This window comes from Mercenaria mercenaria, unplaced genomic scaffold (assembly GCF_021730395.1).
Source record: "Mercenaria mercenaria strain notata unplaced genomic scaffold, MADL_Memer_1 contig_1067, whole genome shotgun sequence".
In the NCBI taxonomy this organism is placed as follows: Eukaryota; Metazoa; Mollusca; class Bivalvia; order Venerida; family Veneridae; genus Mercenaria; species Mercenaria mercenaria.
This window is the reverse complement of record NW_026459037.1, coordinates 21885-40974: the sequence shown is the minus strand read 5'-3', so window position 1 is coordinate 40974 and position 19090 is coordinate 21885. Positions and strand designations below refer to the sequence as shown.

General features: G+C 35.7%; 1 protein-coding gene across 1 annotated transcript in view; it reads left to right on the top strand.

The window, feature by feature from the left end:
- Positions 1 to 12452, top strand: part of LOC123563771 (TPR and ankyrin repeat-containing protein 1-like) — a 37102-nt gene extending 24650 nt beyond the window's left edge. The window contains 7 exon segments of the mRNA XM_053532262.1: positions 2280 to 2447; positions 2629 to 2793; positions 4430 to 4512; positions 4949 to 5091; positions 7736 to 9364; positions 9367 to 10715; positions 12131 to 12452. Coding sequence (XP_053388237.1) covers positions 2280 to 2447; positions 2629 to 2793; positions 4430 to 4512; positions 4949 to 5091; positions 7736 to 9364; positions 9367 to 10715; positions 12131 to 12322 — 3729 coding nt within the window. The 3' untranslated portion in view covers positions 12323 to 12452.
- Positions 12453 to 19090: the final 6638 nt, after the last annotated feature.

Here is a 19090-nt window from a genome sequence, read left to right as displayed (position 1 = left end):
GCAAGTTTTGTACATTTTAATATCTTAATTCCTTTAAGGGAAAATACAACTGTTTAATGAAATTGGTCTCTTAAATACAATTGACATAGCTACGCAAAAATGCATTCAACAGTTAACATGTAAACACGTATGCGCACCTAGGTTAGTTTGCATTTCCATTTTCGTACATTGACGAGCCCAATCAATAAAATCTGTAAAAAGATCCTTTGGAAGCAAAGAATGCAACTAAGAAGAATAATAGCAGACTCGGTTTGATTGAGTCTGTTCATGAGAGGTAATGAAATGTGCAAAACCTCGCACGCCCCCTAGCACCGGCTTAACCGGAACTCTATTACACACATTTTGAATGGACTTCATGATCCCAAAGGACCAGAAAATATAACAACACTGAGACTTTTTACAGCCGCCACACGGCACTTAAAGATTGCTGTTGTGATAGTTAATAAAATCTGTAAAAAGATCCTTTGGAAAGCGAGCCTTCAATATTTTTATTCATGTCATGTTGGATGACCTGTGGTTTTCCATTTTTTCTATTGATCGTTCGTATGGTTTGATCAAATTCTACCAGTATTCTAGAAGAAGCAGTCTGGACAAATTTTATTCTAAAATGACCTTTAAGGTAAAAATAACTCCAGACAAAACACTTACAGAGGCCTCCGTGAACGAGTGGTTAAGCTCGTCGAGGTCGAAGTCTTGTACTTTCCGATATGGGTTCGAACTCGCTTTAGGTATAGAAGACATGTGAGGAAGCCATCCTGCTGGCTTACAGTAGGTTGATGGTTCTTCTCGGGTACATATGCCTGAAAAATGCTCGAAGGGGCACCCGGGGTCTTCCTCCACCATCAAAAGCTTGAAATACGGCCATATTACCTAGACTGTTTTGGTGTGACATTAAACCCTTCGATAACAAAACAAAAACAAAGAAACATACTTAATGATCCCAAAGGACCAGCAAGCAACTCTGGCCTTTCTTACAAAGGTTGGTTGAAAAATAAAGAACTACTTATTTCATATTTGAAAGGCCCGTAACTCTGATAAAAATCGTTTGTCCATATAGCTTGTAAAATGTACGCAACTAGGCCTGGTACTAATATATTCAAAAATAACATTTAAAGGGTCAAAACTCACCAATAAATAATCGATGTAATGCTATGTGCCGGCGTTTTGCACAACTATGTTTATACCTCTGTGAATGTTCATTGGTATCTGACCGTCAGATATTATAGAGATGAAATGTAGACAAGCTTAAGATGGATAGATGGCGATAGCAAAACAATAATTTTATCCCACGTAAGCTGGGGCGATAGGGAGACGGACATAACTGTGCTATAAAAGCTGTTATCTATAAACACTGTTCCAAATCACAAATGTAACTATCAAAATACAATTTGTTTGTCTAGGTGGTGGATAAATGAGGTAAAATGTGATAGCACAAATAGGGACTGTTAGTTGATAACAATTATATGATTTGTTTTGTTTTGATTTGTTTTGTTTTATGTCACAACGACAAAATTATAGGTCATATGCCGGCTCTGTAGCATTTGATAGTAAAAGAAGGCCCAAGGTGCCCCTCAGGACATTATCAAAGACACAGGTGGACATCTGGGTTGAAGCACTGACTGTTAATAAGCCAGCTGGATGGCTTACTTACATGGAAGAATTCTACACCTCAAGCCGCGTTTCGAATCCACAGCTGTGAGATGTACGTGGTTCGAAGTCAGCGGCCTAACCACTCGGTCACGGAGGTCCCCTAAAATCTGTTAAAAGATCCCTTGGAAACATATAACAAAACCTAGCAAATTTTTATTTAGTCTACTCATGAGGAGTAATGAAATATGCAATACACCTATCGCGCTTAACACTGGCTTAAGTGGAGCTCTACTATAGAATAGCGCTGAATAGACTCCGTGATCCAAACAAAAGGATCAGAAATATTAACAAAAACAGGGTGACAATTTACGGCAGCCACACGACACATTGAAGATTATTAGATCTATATGAAGATCATTAACCTGTGAAAGGATTGCACTCCACCAAAGAAAAATAATGAGAATATTATTATTCATTTCAACACACAAGACAAAACCCGACATCCTTATACCACCACATATTTTAGTTACTTGCAGAATAGAATTTGATTTTACGATCTAAAACGAATTATAAATTACCACCAGGTGATTGAAAAAAAAGACAGAAATTATGTTATAAATTCCTTTAAGTTGTCACAATGGTAAGATAATAGTGACATTAAACTAGTATTTTATTCTATCATAATTTAGGCTTCAAGAAAGAAAGATAAACCAAAAGAAATAAAAGACATGAGAGCTGAATTCCTGTTTGCCGCCGAAATGTATTTGAATTGTCAACACCTGACTGAAGCAGCCAAATGTCTTAGTAATGCGAAGGAGGTGAAGTTAGCTACAGCTCTTTACAGGAAACTTGGAGAGGTATTATATACATATTTCTTTATATTTCTGTTCTATAAACAAATTTCTTTTGATATACATGAGTCATTGTTAGTATGTACTTAGATTTATAATAAAACTTTGTCCATCTACATGTAAAATTATTTGACTTTTATTTTGATAGAGTGTAGAGAATTTGGTCATTGTAAATTTTCTGTTACAGTATGACAAGGCCGCAGAACTTTGCAAGAAAAACAGACAGTTTGTAGAATGTAGCAGATTCTATGAACTTTCGGAGAAGTTCAATGAAGCCGTTTCTATATTGTATGAAAACAGAGAATACAACCTTGCCGTTGATGTAGTAAAAAGATATAAAATGCGTGAAATGGTATGTAAACATAATGTTGTGAAGATAGGTGTACAGTAAATATACTTTGTAATCATTGGTATCATTGGTGTACCAAAGCTGAAACATTACAAAATGTATAACATACACGTTTATTTGGATTTTTATGCCCCCGAAGGGAGGCATATAGTTTTTGAACCGTCTGTCAGTCTGTCGGTCTGTCGGTCTGTCAGTCTGTCCGCAATTTTCGTGTCCGGTCCATATCTTTGTCATCGATGGATGGATTTTCAAATAACTTGGCATGAATGTGTACCACAGTAAGACGACGTGTCGCGCGCAAGACCCAGGTCCGTAGCTCAAAGGTCAAGGTCACACTTAGACATTAAAGGAGAGTGCATTGATGGGCGTGTCCGGTCCATATCTTTGTCATCGATGGATGGATTTTCAAATAACTTGGCGTGAATGTGTACCACAGTAAGACGACGTGTCGCGCGCAAGACCCAGGTCCGTAGCTCAAAGGTCAAGGTCACACTTAGACATTGAAGGATAGTGCATTGATGGGCGTGTCCGGTCCATATCTTTGTCATCGATGGATGGATTTTCAAATAACTTGGCATGAATGTGTACCACAGTAAGACGACGTGTCGCACGCAAGACCCAGGTCCGTAGCTCAAAGGTCAAGGTCACACTTAGACATTAAAGGATAGTGCATTGATGGGCGTGTCCGGTCCATATCTTTGTCAACCATGGATGGATTTTCAAATAACTTGGCATGAATGTGTACCACAGTAAGACGACGTGTCGCGCGCAAGACCCAGGTCCGTAGCTCAAAGATCAAGATCACACTTAGACGTTAAAGGTCATTTTTCATGATAGTGCATTGATGGGCGTGTCCGGTCCATATCTTTGTCATTCATGCATGGATTTTAAAATAACTACGCATGAATGTGTGGCACAGTAAGACGACGTGTCGCGCGCAAGACCCAGCTCCGTAGGTCAAAGGTCCTAAACTCTAACATCGGCCATAACTACTCATTCAAAGTGCCATCGGGGGCATATGTCATCCTATGGAGACAGCTCTTGTTTATTTCAAAATTTGATTGTGGTGTATGTGTTAACATCAACTGTAAAAAGCTAATAGTTCTGTAAAATATGATTATATACCAGTTGTTTTTTCTTAAATGAGGTCATTTTTGCAGTTTACGTTTTAATGTTTCTCGGATGGAATTGAGAACAAATAAATGATGTTAGATATTGGTCATTGTTAAATGATTAAATACTTTACCTCATCTGAAGAAATCCATATACTAGGATAGCAAATACATGTTTCTTTGGCAAAGATAATATGTCATTTTTAGTGTGAACATAATTTAGAAGACATACGAAAAACAATAGAGAAAATCGCTATGTAATTAAATCGTATTTCATGGAATTTTTATTTAGATATAAAATAAATGTAATATTTCATTTTTTCCATTAAGCAATTTCTTGGAGTTGACACTACTACAAACTCCCGGAAGAAACTTACCCCTTGTTTAATCATGTTTAAGTAATTAAATTGACTTCGTTTAGTTTACAATTAACATTAAACAAAATTTACAATAACTAAAAGAAAACAACAGGTTACGCAAGGATAATTTAAAGATGACTGAATACAAATGGAATGTATAATTTGTAGGAAATGGTGAAGAATGCTAATCCGTTGCTAGACCAGCTTAGAGCCAACAAACCATTATATACAGAGGAGAAAATAAGTTTCAGGTATTAGTTATACTAGTACTCTGGTTCGATAATGTCACCATAATCAGTAATATTTTAGTGCCCCTTACGTCTGTTATGTATAGATAGACTGCAGTAACGTTTGAACTGGTACAAGGTCAACGGTCTTTATTCAGTGAGAGCAAATGACTCATTAACTAACATACAAAGTAATGATTTACAATAGGGTAAAATGTTTATGTAAGCTATGTGTTTCTGTAACTTTTACCGTAAATAAAATCTACAAGATGATTCTTTGAAAGCATACAAAACACATAAGTAAAATAATAGCAAACTTGGTTGGACCTAGTCTACTTAACTGAAGCCCCCTTTCACGGATTTTAGCAGAATAAATTGTTAATACGCAGATAATTCATATGCTTGATGAAAATACATAAATAATTCATATGTTTGATATAAGATTTCTTATACATTATAGGGCAGCAGAAGACTTCCATAGACGTAGTAACATCAAGGAGATGCATGAGGCTGTCAGTAGATTTCAATACGAAGATGACAAAATTGAGTTTTACAAAGGAATTGGATATATATCTGATGCTGCGAATATGTTAGCTATTGCAGGTGAAATTATTTACCTAAATCGGCACGGTCTGATTTAGTGTCAGCCCTGCATGTATATATTTACGGAAACAGAAGTCAATTAGTCAAAAGTAAAATAACTCATCAGATGTCAGAATAATGAGAACTGTACTTAGATAACATCCGTTCGTAACAAGCCTTTTTATGGTTGTAGCGATGCGGAGTTGAATCGCCAAACGTTTTTTAGTTATTTGTTGGTTGAAACCCACTTTCGGGAACTATAGGACAGGGCTTTTCTGTCTGTCATTCCATCTGTTCGTTCGACGGTCGGAATTTCTTGTCCGATCCTTAACTGTGTTATTCATTGAGAAAAGTTCATGTTACAAAGCACGAATGTTTCCCATGAGGAGACAACGAGTCATGTGCAAAACCCGAACCCTTAGCTTTAAGGTCCAGGTCACACTGAGGTCAAAGGTGAACAGATTTTGTTTTCCTTCCCGGTGTATAACTATGTCATCCATAAAGGGATTTTAATATTACTTAACACAAATGTGTTCAATAATAAGACGATGTGTCGTGCAAAACTTTCAGACCCCTTGTTTAAAGGTCAAGGTAACACTTGGAAGTCAGATTTTAACATGGTATAAACAGGGTATGTTTTGTGTCCGATTACTCTGTGATTTATTAAATGATTTTGATACTACTTGGCGTAAATGTTCACTATGAAAAGACAATGTGTCACACGCAAAATCTTGACCGCTTGCTCAAAGGTAATTGTCAGACTTGGAGGTCAAATGTCAACAGGGCCTTTTCCTGTCAGGTTTATATTTCGACCATCCAAGAAGGGATTTTAATATTACTTGGCACAAATGTACCCCATAATAAGACCATTTGCCATGTGCAACTTTCAGACCCGTAACCCAAAATTTAAAGTCACACTTGACAGTCAAATGTTAACATGAGATGAACTCAGTCGCCCAAGAAGGGATTATAATATTATTACAATGTTCCCTGTAATCAGACAAAGTTAAACCTTAAAGGGCAATGTCACAATCGGAGATCAAAGGTGAAAAGGGTTTTTTTCCTGTCCGGTGCATATCTGTGTGATGCAAAAAGGATTTAAATATCAATTGGCACTAATATTCCTCTGGATGAAACAATATGTCATTCGCAAAACCCAGACCTTTGGCTGCAAGGTGAAGGTCACACTTGGAGTTCAAAGACCAATAAGGTTTTTTCGTGTCCGATCTGTTATTCAAAAGTCCTAATCTTTAAAGGAATTCAATATTACTTGGCACAAATGTACCCCACAATAAGACGATGTGTCATGCATAACACCCAGACCTCTTGCTCAAATGTCAAGGTTACACTTGGACGTCAAAGATTGTTTTAGAAAGGTCAATAAATCTGTCATTCATGAAAGGATTTTAATATTACTTGGTACAAATGTTTTCCATAATGAGATAACTTGTGTAGCGTAGTATAGTGGCCGATGCACATAAAGCTTTCTTTAAAACACAACATATTATCCATTATAACAGTTCTAACATTTTTATTTCATTCGAAGAGTAATGCACAGTTTCTTATATATCATAAATACTAATAAATGTTCAGTTGAATTTCAAAAAAACGGTTATGTTCAGTAAGCCATTAAAAACACTTATGTTTACAACTCTTATAACACAACTTCTTATTTATGAATGTATTTCAACCTAGCTTTTAACAATAATAAGTGAGTTTCAGCCCCTGAGAGATGTCAGTCAGACCTTGGACCATATCCCTAGCCCATCACCTACCTGGGCAGTCCCTCTCCTGATCACAGTGTATTTTGAGTTTATATAGGACAATACAGGAAAAAACAGCAGACACATTATTATGTCTACTTAAGGATACTTAGAAAATAATTCACTGATATTTACATGTTCAACACCCTCAAGCTACTGAAGATTTGACAACATCGAAATGTACAGTTTTAATTTTAAAAATCTCTGAAAGAAATATCCAAAATAAAATACAAAACCTAGCCATTACACTACATGTGTCTGACTTGTCTAACTTGAAGGTCAATGCCAGACAAGTCTAACTTGAAGGTCAATGCCACTATTGCCGTTCAAAATTCAAACGGATTTTTCTTCCTTTCTGGTTCATAAATCTGTCATCACTTAAGGGATTCTAATATTACTTGACACAAATGTTCACTATAATGAGACAATATGTCATGTTTAATAACCATAGCGCAAAGGTCAAGGTCACACAAGAAGGTCAAACTTCAACATTGATTTTTTCCTGACCAGTCTGTATTTTGTATATAAGCTCATGTGTCATATGGACCCATTTAAAAAATGTTGGTATATTTTTTATGAATTACTCCCCTTTAATATAATTTCTTACATTTTTCTCGATTTTCCCATCAATATCGAAACAAAATGTTACCAAAATTGAAATTAAATACTTCTTTACATTTAAAGATGTTTTAAAACAGTCATAAACTGTAGATTTTTGAGTATGAAAATTTTAATCCAAGTACTGTGTTATAACATTTTGTATTTAAAGTACAATATAATACTGTTTATACATGATTGATTGACAGGTGTCAGTTCATTATTATTCTTCAGTAGATTAAAAAGGGGGGCTTTATATTGCATGGCAATACTTTATTCACTTGTTTCATACAATTTAATTCTAGGTCGATTTCCTGAGGCTACACATTTGCATTTGACGTCAGGCAATCTACAAAATGCAATAGATATGGCAAGAAGGTCAAGAGATGACAAACAGATAGCGAAATGTTTACTCGATATCTCCAGGGTAACCATCGAAAATAAAGAGGAGATGCCATCAAACCAAGCCGCCGTAGAAGATGATTTGCAGCAAGCTCTGTCTGTCTTTAAGAATTGCGGAGACAAAACTATGTCGGGACAAGTAATGCTTTTGCAAGCACAACTATATAACGATGTTAAATATGTTTTATCTGCAGGGAAAGAGTTTATTGAATCACGCCCATATCCGAATGAAGCAGGTTATGTAGAATGCTGCATTCAACTTACACGTTTCATGGACCATAACAATCAAGAAATTCTTAAATTTTTACTGAAAGGTGCAGATTGCTTGTTCAACGTTTGCAAGACTTTTGTCTTGAAAGGTAGCTCTTCAAATATAGGACCTTTGTCAGAGGCAAAATTCCAGTCATACTGTCAGTTTTATGGAATAGTTCAACAAGGCCATAGTAGTCTAGTGACATTTCCAGCAACCAAACCGCTATGTGCTAAAATGATAAATCACAATTTCAAGTTGAGCAATCATGAGAATTTAGTCTTGGAGGCAGAACGAAGTATTAACAAGATTGTATATTATCTGCTGAGAGAAAGTAAACCATGGTTAAGATTCGTGAAGAGGGCATTGATTGATCAACGAGTTTCATTACAGAAGTGCAGATCACTTCATTTAGGCAAGGACAGCACATGTAATGATGTAGATACAGAAGCTTGCAACATGATGCATACAGAACACACTAAAACCACTTTTAAACAGTTGATTGAAACTGATTTGCATTTAGTTGAGTACGAAGCATATTGTTATAAAGCAGATGGCATTTTGAAATGTTGTAAGAGTGAACATAGTAAAGGAATAAAAAATCTACTATCAGATATGAAAGCTAAAGAAATATGTGTACACGCAGATGAAAGATACGGGGCGTGTCGATTCTTATGGAAAGATTTTCTACCAGAATCTGGACACCCTTGGTTTCTGGCCGAGGACAGCGGTCAGTTTATAAAACCTAATACCGTAGTACTTGCACATATGAAGCAATACTTGCTCAACTGTTGGAACGAAAGCACATATGGCAACAGAAAGATAGAATGTAGAGCTGTTATTGAAACGGAAATATTCCTTTTGTTTGAATTTGCATATCACCTTTTTCATTTTGAAACTAAAACTGGAAAACTCAGATTTGAAAGAACACCAAAGCAAGAAATGATTACTTTCGAAAATGCCCTTGATAATGAACTTTTAAAGGACAGAAATCCAACAGACTTTATAAAACAGGAAAAGAAGTATACTTTAATGTCATCGTTTGTGGAAACACAAAACAAGCCAGATAGACGAATATTCATTACTTGTGTGGCCCATAGGTTTACAGATGCCTATGAACATTTGATAAAAGGTGACCCATATGCTGCTATTCTGTCTTTTGCAAAATTTCAAACGCAGCTGAGTCAGCGAAAACTGCAAGATAGATCAATTGCCTGTTTCTATCCTGACATCCATCACTATCTACTTTGGCTTGAATTTATTCTACCCTTGCTTTTTTCTTGATTGCCAAATCAAAGACACAAGTAGACACAGAGTTTACTTTCATTGTTCCAAACAATTATATAGCACTGCTGCACTTCATCCAGGCCACGTTTCCAAAAGGATCACAGTCAATATATGAATCAATATCAAGGAGAAAGAAGCATCAGAAATTTGAAGACATTTTGTTGGATAGGGTGAAAAGGTTTGCATTTGTCATTTCGGGACATGCACAAGGAGCAAAGATACCTGAAATCATTTCAAAGAGATGCAAGGAAGACAACAAAGATAGTGTACTACAAGAGAGGCTCATTATACTGAATATGACGATGTTATGCAATGTAGGAAAATGTGTACCGGTAGAATGTGAGACAAGTCTCTTCAATTCTGTTAACAGAACTTTCTCTTCGCCCAGCATACCACCACGACTGATAAAAATTCATGATCAAGTAAAAGAGTTCAAAGGTATCAGAGATGTGGCACAATGTTTGAAAACGTTCCTAAATAGTCGAAATATGAGCGAACAAATACATGCCGTTAAATGGACACCAGACTGCAAAGAAAAATGTACTGTTTTAGAATTAGATATCAGTTTACTCCCTTCAACATTCTTAAAACAGACATCCACAGCACGCACGGTCGAAACGCAAGAATCAGTTGAGGACATTCCACAAGATGCGGACCTTACACAGGAAGAAGCCTTACGGACTTTACAAGAAAAGGAAGAGTTAGGATTTACAGAAAGTAAAACCGCAGAAAAACAAACAACAGACATCGACTCTGCTTCACACAATGATTACATTCTCGATTTTGTTTCGATTGATGATAGCGAATGTAGGGCTTGTGAGATTGGCTTCGAAAGTTACTTATCAACCAAAGCAACTGGAGAGGAATGTGAAACTGGAGAGAACCAAATATTTAAACTATCAAAGGGTTCGGATAGTGCAGTGAATCCTATGCAACGACAAGATAGCCAGATTGAAAATGATACCTACAAAGAATTGATAATTAAAGCAAAGCACGAACATGAAAAAGATCCCGTGCATATCCAAAACATTGAGCACCTGGAGAGTTTTAAACGCAATTATGAAACGCATTTAAAACCATTAATAAATCGTGTTTATGATTTCCTTCAGAATGAGAAATACAACTTGTCTGATGAAATTTACGTTTCAAAGCACTACGAACACTATAAAGACGAAATACAGAGGCTAAAAAGAACTCATTTGAGAATAGAAAAAGTGCTTGGAGAAATATTTCAGGACAGAAAGTGGTCTGAAAAGCAGGAATATGTGAATCAGATAGCAGGTGAGCTTCAGAACGACCTAGACACGATAAGTGCTTATGTGGAAGAACAAACAGAGAAAATCGGGGTAAGCAATATTCCATAAATAACGGACTATTTCAAAACTGTTTGTAACGTACAATGGTTATAACGTAAGTTTATGGTTTGTTCCGGCCACAGAAAGGGTGGTAAATATTCGGTCCACTTTGCTTCATTCGTCTATCTATCAATAGTTTGACTTATTCCTTCACGGCTTTAGCCATAAACTTAAGTTTAAGATGAAAAGTTTGCAGCATGTTTGCTGTATTATTTCTAAAATCAATCTGGTACGGGCTCAAATACCTCGTATAACGGCATCCTCTTTAGCTCATTTTGTGTCATTCGAGTTTTATGGCAACGCACAACAAGACGCATGACACGATGCACAACCAAAACGACACGACAGGCGACATGACGCACAACAGTGTAAAAATGTTCTGTCGTATTGTCGCTTGTCTGAATTGAGTCATGCGATAAAACTCGCGACAGGACGCACAACAATGTGACACGACGCTCAAGACACGATAACACGGGCGACATTACGACAGGAAATCGCGGCAGACATAATCACGCGCGTCATGTCGCAATTTTCTGCGTCGTGTTGCGTGTTTGTGCGAAACGACAGACGACAATACGACATAATTCAATGCACGAAAATATGACACGACGTACGATATTGATAAAGTGATTTATTGTAGACCGTCGTGTCGCATTATCGTGCGTCATGTTATGCGTCGTTTCGTATTGTCGCGCGTGGTATTGCATATCGTAGGCTGACCTAAAACAATGGACGGCTGACACACAGTACGACGAACGACAATACGACAAGAAACTTGACACACAATTCGATGGTCGGCATCGGCAATTCGCGTGATTCATTTTAGGCGTCGTGTCGTATTGCCATTTTTCGTGTCGCGTGTTGAGGCGCGTTGTGTCGTGTATCGTAGCTTGCGATGACCTGTAATACAACAGAAGATAAACGACATACGCTAAATAGGATTCCTTAATTTCTTAAGTGATTTAACAGGAAATAAAAAACTCAATGCCAAAAGCGGGTGATGTAAATGTACAAACATACACACTGACTGAGCACATGCATATATAAACACAAAAACTTGCACAATGCAGTAATGAAAATACAGGTGTAATAAATAGACACAAATATACAAAAAGCATGAATAGAGCCGTAGCAGACTTAATCCAACATCCACCAGCTTTGTAAAGTCTCAGTGCCACTTTATTTCAAAGTTTACAAAGTATAGTTTCTCACCGCTTGTTTTACGGGTATTAGGCCAATTCAATAATCTCAAACTGAACTTACAGTATTAATGTAATACAAATTCCTTTCAAAGTTGCAATAGATCCATGACACACTCACTACTTGCAACATTATTTGCAACCCCTAAAACATCTTATTTTTTATTTTAAGTTATTATTATACGTTAAATATTTTGCTTTTCGCAGATACAAAATCGCTCAGGTGCAGCGAGAATAGAAGCAAATGCAGCTCCTAATGGAAATAAAGATACTGAAGAAAATGAACTCGAGAAAGTTGTTCTTGAACCTGTAAAACTAACAAGGAGATACAGAACAGGAAAGGAAAAGCGAGTTCTCAAGAAGTTACGTGAGAAGAATAAAAAACAAGGGCAGACATGAACAAGACATTTGAGAGCTACTGGCATTTATCATAATTATACTTCTTGTTTACATTGTTATGACAAGTTACAGATCTAAACGTTGTTTTATTTTTTTAAACCATATTTTATTAAAAACAAGTCCATGTGTACTTGTATCCATTACGTTTTATTTTAGCTCACCAGACCACAAAGTCTTCAAGGTAAGCTGTAGTGACCATCGTGTATTAATGGTCCATCAGAGTGCGTCGCTATGAATTCGATAGTTCATAATGTGATCTTAATATTGGACCAGTAAAAAAATTCATAAAACTTGGTCAGAATGTGACCCATAACAAACCTCCCGATGAGTTTTTCCAGGGTTATCTTGGAGTAAAAAGTAGGTCTCTTGGTCAATTCATAGGGAATAAAATCTGTGTAAAGATCCTTTGGAAGCAAAGAATGCAACCAAGAAGAATAGTAGCAAACTCGGTTTGATTGAGTCTGTTCATGAGAGGTAATGAAATGTGCAACACCTCTTACGCCCCCTAGCACCGGCTTAAGCGGAACTCTATTACACATGTTGAATGGACTCCATGATCCCAAAGGACCAGAAAATATAACAACACTGAATCCAAGTACGGGGAGACATTTTACAGCCAACCTTGATAACATGCTAAAGGCCACTTTTTCTGCCGAATCTTCCCAAGACTTCGTCAGAGAGTTTGTCTTTATCAAATCTAGGTCAAGTTTGAAACTGGGTCTTTATCTAGGTAACTACATCAAAAACTTCATTAACATGCTAGAGGTCATATGTTCTTTCTAATTATTATAAGTTTTAGGATAGATTTAAAATGGGAAAGCCTGAAGTAAAAAATTACATCACTGGGTCAAAACCTTTTTTTTCACCTTATAGAGGCCAGATTTTCTACTTGATCCTCATATAGCTTTTTTTGTGAATGTTTGTATTTATAAAACTTAGATCACGTTTGAAACTTGTTTACCTTGGATCTCTGTAACATAAGAAAAATCTTGTTAGCACTCCAGAAGCAATATTTTGCATTTGACTTTCATAAAACTTTTTAGTATTTTTGTTCTCATGAAATCTATGTCAATATTAAACCGGAAGTCTTAAACTAGGTCACTAGCTTTTATTAGCAATTTCGAGGCCACAGTTTCTCTTTGATCATCATGCTATACACCGGGCACGTTAAAGAACCAGATTCGCAAAGAGCTAGGCTAAGTTAGATGGATAAGTCTATATCTAAAAAGTATTTCTCTTTATCTGTTCTGGGGACTTTATCTCACTCCCTCCATCTGGTCAATTCGCTCTGTGTCTGTACTAGTAGAGGATGAATTTCGCGCCCTGTGTGACTGCGTTTTCTATATGTAAAGTGCCTTTGAACGTGTTTATCATGAAACGGGCGCTTTATAAAACTGGTATAATAATGATAACAATAATAATATAATCAAAAACCTTTTGTTTATCTCTATGACAAAAAGGTAAGTTCAAAACTAGATTTTGCCCTGAAACTAGGTCATTAGGTCAAATCGTAGAAAAACATTGTTAAAGCACTTAAGGTCACATTTTCTACTTGATCTTCATAAATTCTGATAGTATAATTGTCTTTATAAAATTTAGGTGAAGTTAAAAACCGGGTTATTTCAGATATTTAACTTGATCACTAGGTCAAATCGTAGGAAAAAATAAACTTTTTCACACTTTAAAGGACAAATTTTCTACTTGATCATCATAAGTCTTTGTCAGAACGTTTGTCTCTATGAAATCCCTCAAGCTGAAAAGTGAGATGCCGAAGATCTTGGTCATTGGGTTAAATTATAGAATAAACCTTGTTAACATTCTAGGCGCCATATATTCTACTTCATGTTTGTGATACTTGGTCAGAATGTTTGCTTGTTTAAAATCAAGGATAAATTTGTAATTTGGTCAATTGCGTGAAAAAAGTAGCTAACTGGATAAAAAATCTTTGGTAATGATTCGCCTGCAACATAGAGCGTTCACGTTGTATATATTTTATTTTGTGTTTGTATTTTATATATATCATGTATACTTTTCACCTTAAATTAAAAACATTTTTAGCTGTAGAAATCATGAAATGTCAAGTTATGGCAAAAAAACGTATTTCAGTTTATAATATTTTTCACTTTGCCTTTTGAGTTTGTTTCCAGATCCGAACCGTTGAATTAAGTATGGTTTTGTGAGCAAATAATGTGACGTTAGATTTACAAATTCTTTGTGCATAGTCTCCTTTCATTTTATTCTTACGTTGATTAACGTTAATTTCCGTGAAAAATTCATAAACATCCGTTAGTAGATATAGAAAATTCAATACGACTTCTAAAGTCTTATCCGACAAACCCCATGATTTTACTAATATTGATATTTTAGTGAAGTCATTGAGATATTACCCTTGAAATTTCTATTTGTGCCAGAATCAAATATAAATAAATGGAATGGTACTTCATTCTAGTTACATAGCTCCAGCATTAAGCAAGTTGCCTTTTTAAATTTTAACCGATATTCAATTTCCTTTCTGCAAAGAAACTTACACTGATATATATTTTAATTGTTAAATTTAAATGTCAACGGAAGATTTTACTATTAATTAGTGTAAATTAATAACAATGCTGTTAAACATAAATATATTAGCAGTTATTAGAAAAAATATTACAATTGATCTGTACTAAAGAAAAATTCTGTAATCTTTGATAGTTTTTTAAACATTAGTTTATATGTATATATGCAATAAATAGTATTAAAACAATTACGTGTTTTTCTTACTTTTTATTATCAACAAATATGAAAACAATAACCGTTCGTATATAACTGGTGGTTTACTATATTTGTATGCTACTGTTGGATCAAAACACACATCAAGACTTCCCAAGCAACACTTAGATATAATATAATCCTGTTCATATTTGAAAACATGAGCACAGACATGTTTTTTAGGTTTGAAAAATTTACACACGTATAAGTAAATACAGTAAAAATATGCAATGCCATAAAACACTAGAAAACTATCAACAAACAGCTGCTACAGAATAATGTTTATTTGTGATACAACTCTCCGTGTAAAGTTAGTTTATTTATCTAGCCAGTTTTGGAGTATCTGATGATGATTTTGAATTTTAAATTAATCTCTAATAATATTTTTAGCGAAAAGAAGACTACGGTTCTCAGAAAAAAATGCCAAAAATTAACACTCATCAATGAAAATTTGTCTTAACACAGAAAAAGAAAACGTCGTGAACACGTATCCTTTTTGTTTCATTGATTAAAAGGAAATACATCGAAGAAGGAGATATTAAAGAATGAAAGCGTTTCCAGACCTTTCTATTCTCCGCTCATAACGGGCGAGGTTTTGTTAATTGTTTCAATATAGGTTTTTAAATCGATTTTTGAATATTTAACAACTACCAAAATTGAAAAATCTTAAAGAATGTAAAATAAAATTCGGACCATTTTCAGCAAAGTTATAGCTGTAAAACTAGCTTTAGGACACTGCCTGTGATCATTTTGGTATTGTTTATCATTTAGGACACTGCCTGTGATCATTTTGGTATTGTTTATCATTTAGGACACTGCCTGTGATCATTTTGGTATTGTTTGTCATTTAGGACACTGCCTGTGATCATTTTGGTATTGTTTGTCATTTAGAAAGTAAAAATTTTCCTTAGAATAGTACACAACAGTACGATTTACTGTTGATGTAAAATATTGAAAGTTTTTTTATGCTCGTCTGACAAAATCTGTACAATTTCACCGAGAGACGTAAAAGGATATAAAATATGTGTACAAAACGAAGATGCACCCCCAAATAAAGTCAAAATTACTTGGGTATTGCGTACACTAACGTTTGACTCCCATAATAAGAGATTGCCGATTTTTCTATCCAAGGGGAACAACTTATACACAAATACGAAACAGTGCTTCCGTATTAGACTCGTATTCTTCCACTGTCATTCTAAATGACCAAACAGGGATTCCAGCTGACAAAGCAGATGACAAGAGCTTATCTTATATCTAAAAAATTGTAAAACTTCATCATGCAAAAAACGTACTTATCACATTCAAAAGTATTCAATTAACTAACACTTCGAAATTTTCATTAGTAGTAGCGGCCTTCAGTCTACAACTGTCAGGGAGGCAAATCTTATATATATTTAATTAATACCCCAGTCACACATACGGCGCGGATAGCTACTATCTAGCCACGGATAGAAGGTGTCGGCCCGGTATAATTTCTCCTTCTTTGCTGTATAGTAAAACAAGCACTTTTGGACATGGATTGTGAATTTCACAACAAAATTGCAGCATTGACAGCTCTGTATTTCTGAAGAGTAATACTATCCCAGTCAATATATCACAGAAAAACACCACCATCAACGATGAACTTTTTTGCTACACATCAAAGTATCTAGTCCATGTTTAAATTTCCCACTGACATCTGTCATGGCCACCAGTCTGGTGTAGTTTTTTAATCCTTCCGCACAGAAATGTAATCCTGAAAAACACACATAAAACAATTGTTAAAGACATCAGAAATGACAAAAATGTACACAGTATCAATAAATACATTTGGAATATAACATGTCAAAGTAGGGATAGCGTTAAATTGAGAACTTCAAAATTTCAAAGAACTACTTTCTAGGATACAACGCCCCGGAAGTACTTCTATAGCGGGGTGACACCTAAATCTTATCAAATTTTTAATTTAGCCAAATTTTTCCCATAAAATCTTGTAACTTAGGGTTTTGCGAGAAAAGTTACACAAGACATTGTCGTCGCAAAGAAAATTTTGTACCACAGAAACATTTCAAACATTAGACCTACTTTGCGGAGAAATTGGCTCGGAAACCGGAATTTTGAAAAAAAGAGGCACATTACAAAATTTGCCTTCCTTCTGAAAATTTCAATCAGATTTTCATGAAATCAACTGTGATATCACTAGTTAATGCTCATAGTATGTTTTATGTAACTTTAAGCTTATTTATTTTGAAAAATGATGTATCAAAATGAGTATTTACTTTAAAAATATGCAATTTTTAGTAAAAAATGCATAATTTACCCACTACAATTGCAGAAAAATGAAACTTTTAATGATTGAAAGACCAGAACCCACAAGCAAAGACCAATATGTGATTATATGTATGACAATTACTGGAAGTAAAACAGATCAATACATCACAGCCTATCTTAAAATGAATTATTTCTTCGACTAAGCCGGGCAATGCCTGAAACGTCAAATGCAAAGCCGATCCGCGCCATCTTGGAAGCAGGCAAATGCGGAAGGTCAAGAACTCCAACTGGAGCCAGACACAGCTCAGGGTACCCCTGAAACTGTCAAGCAGTTACTGACAAGGCTACAGTTCTGACTAAAGACATTAGGACCAGAGGGAAATGCACCGGTGGAACATGTAAATCGCTTACCGAAAACTAGCCGTCATTCTGCGGTATTACACTGGGAATCACAGCTTCTGCCCGCTCGACTTAATAGGTTGGTCTGGTTTATGGGTAGCTGCTGACTGGTTGTACTATTCTAAATTCCTACTGACATATGGAATTCATCGCCTGCAAATGACAAAAGAAAGATTGTGAACCGGTGTCGGCCTTTCTTGAGAAACAACTGAGTGTGTGTGTATAGTTCAAAGTGTGATCAGGAACACCTATAGAAAAAAGTGACATAATATTCATAGATTGGTACCATCTATCATTTCTGTATCATTCTGATATCAACTGGTTCAGGAACTTTACAGGAAGTCTGTCATTAAAACACTGCAACTGAATAATTTTCTACATATATGTTAGCTGAAATAGTGAAAAGAATATTAAAATAAGTATTACCAGACAACCTTTTTCAGCACAGACAACAAAGTATCTGAAATGCACATTTAAAAGAATTGAAACACATAAATGCTAAGAAAAAACAACATACAGAAAAACATTAATAAAAGTCCCAACAGGAAAAGTCCTATCTAAAGAATGAAGTAGAATGAATCGAGCAAAACTGAAATACAAATACCGTCAAGTTGTGTTTCCAGTCGGTACCAGGACAAATACATATTAAGGAAACTGCACGAGGCCGACCCAGGAAATCAGCCCCGTTAAATATTTTCTTAGTTACACAGACCTGCGTTGTAAACCTGAAAAGCAAATCAGAATAGAAGCATCCCATTCAAGGCAGAATGTATCTGACGACGGCCTGATGCGGGCTGAAGCTGAAAGCTCGGAATATGTTCTAAACTGAAAAAACAAATGAATAAATAAAATAATACACAAACAACAACAACAACAACTATTTTATCACACTGAAGCAACCTCCATTTAATTCCCTGTGTAATACAACCAATGTCCTGTCAGTGTAAAGAAAACTTGTTATACATTAATAATGCCGACAAATGCACTCGGCACACCGGTAAGCAATGTCCTTCAATGCCAAAATGCCGGTAGCACATTGGATTTGATTGAAATGAGAAAAATAATTATTTCGTGTAATATTAGTTATGCGTCTCATACGCAAGGGAACGAACATTCACGCAATTTCTTTTATCATGTATGAGACGCCTGCTGACGGCTTTAACATCAGTGTAATAACACCGTGACCGGTTCGAGATCCAGGCCCGACAAGCAATCAGTCTCTCCGACTCCTGTTACGAAACCGACTATAGCCTCATTTATAAACCCATCCGGTCCAAAATGTACAGCTTCCACACATACGACACTGTTCATCCACGGTCTACTGCGGCACTATGTAACATGTTCACATATATATACTTATAAAGTCTT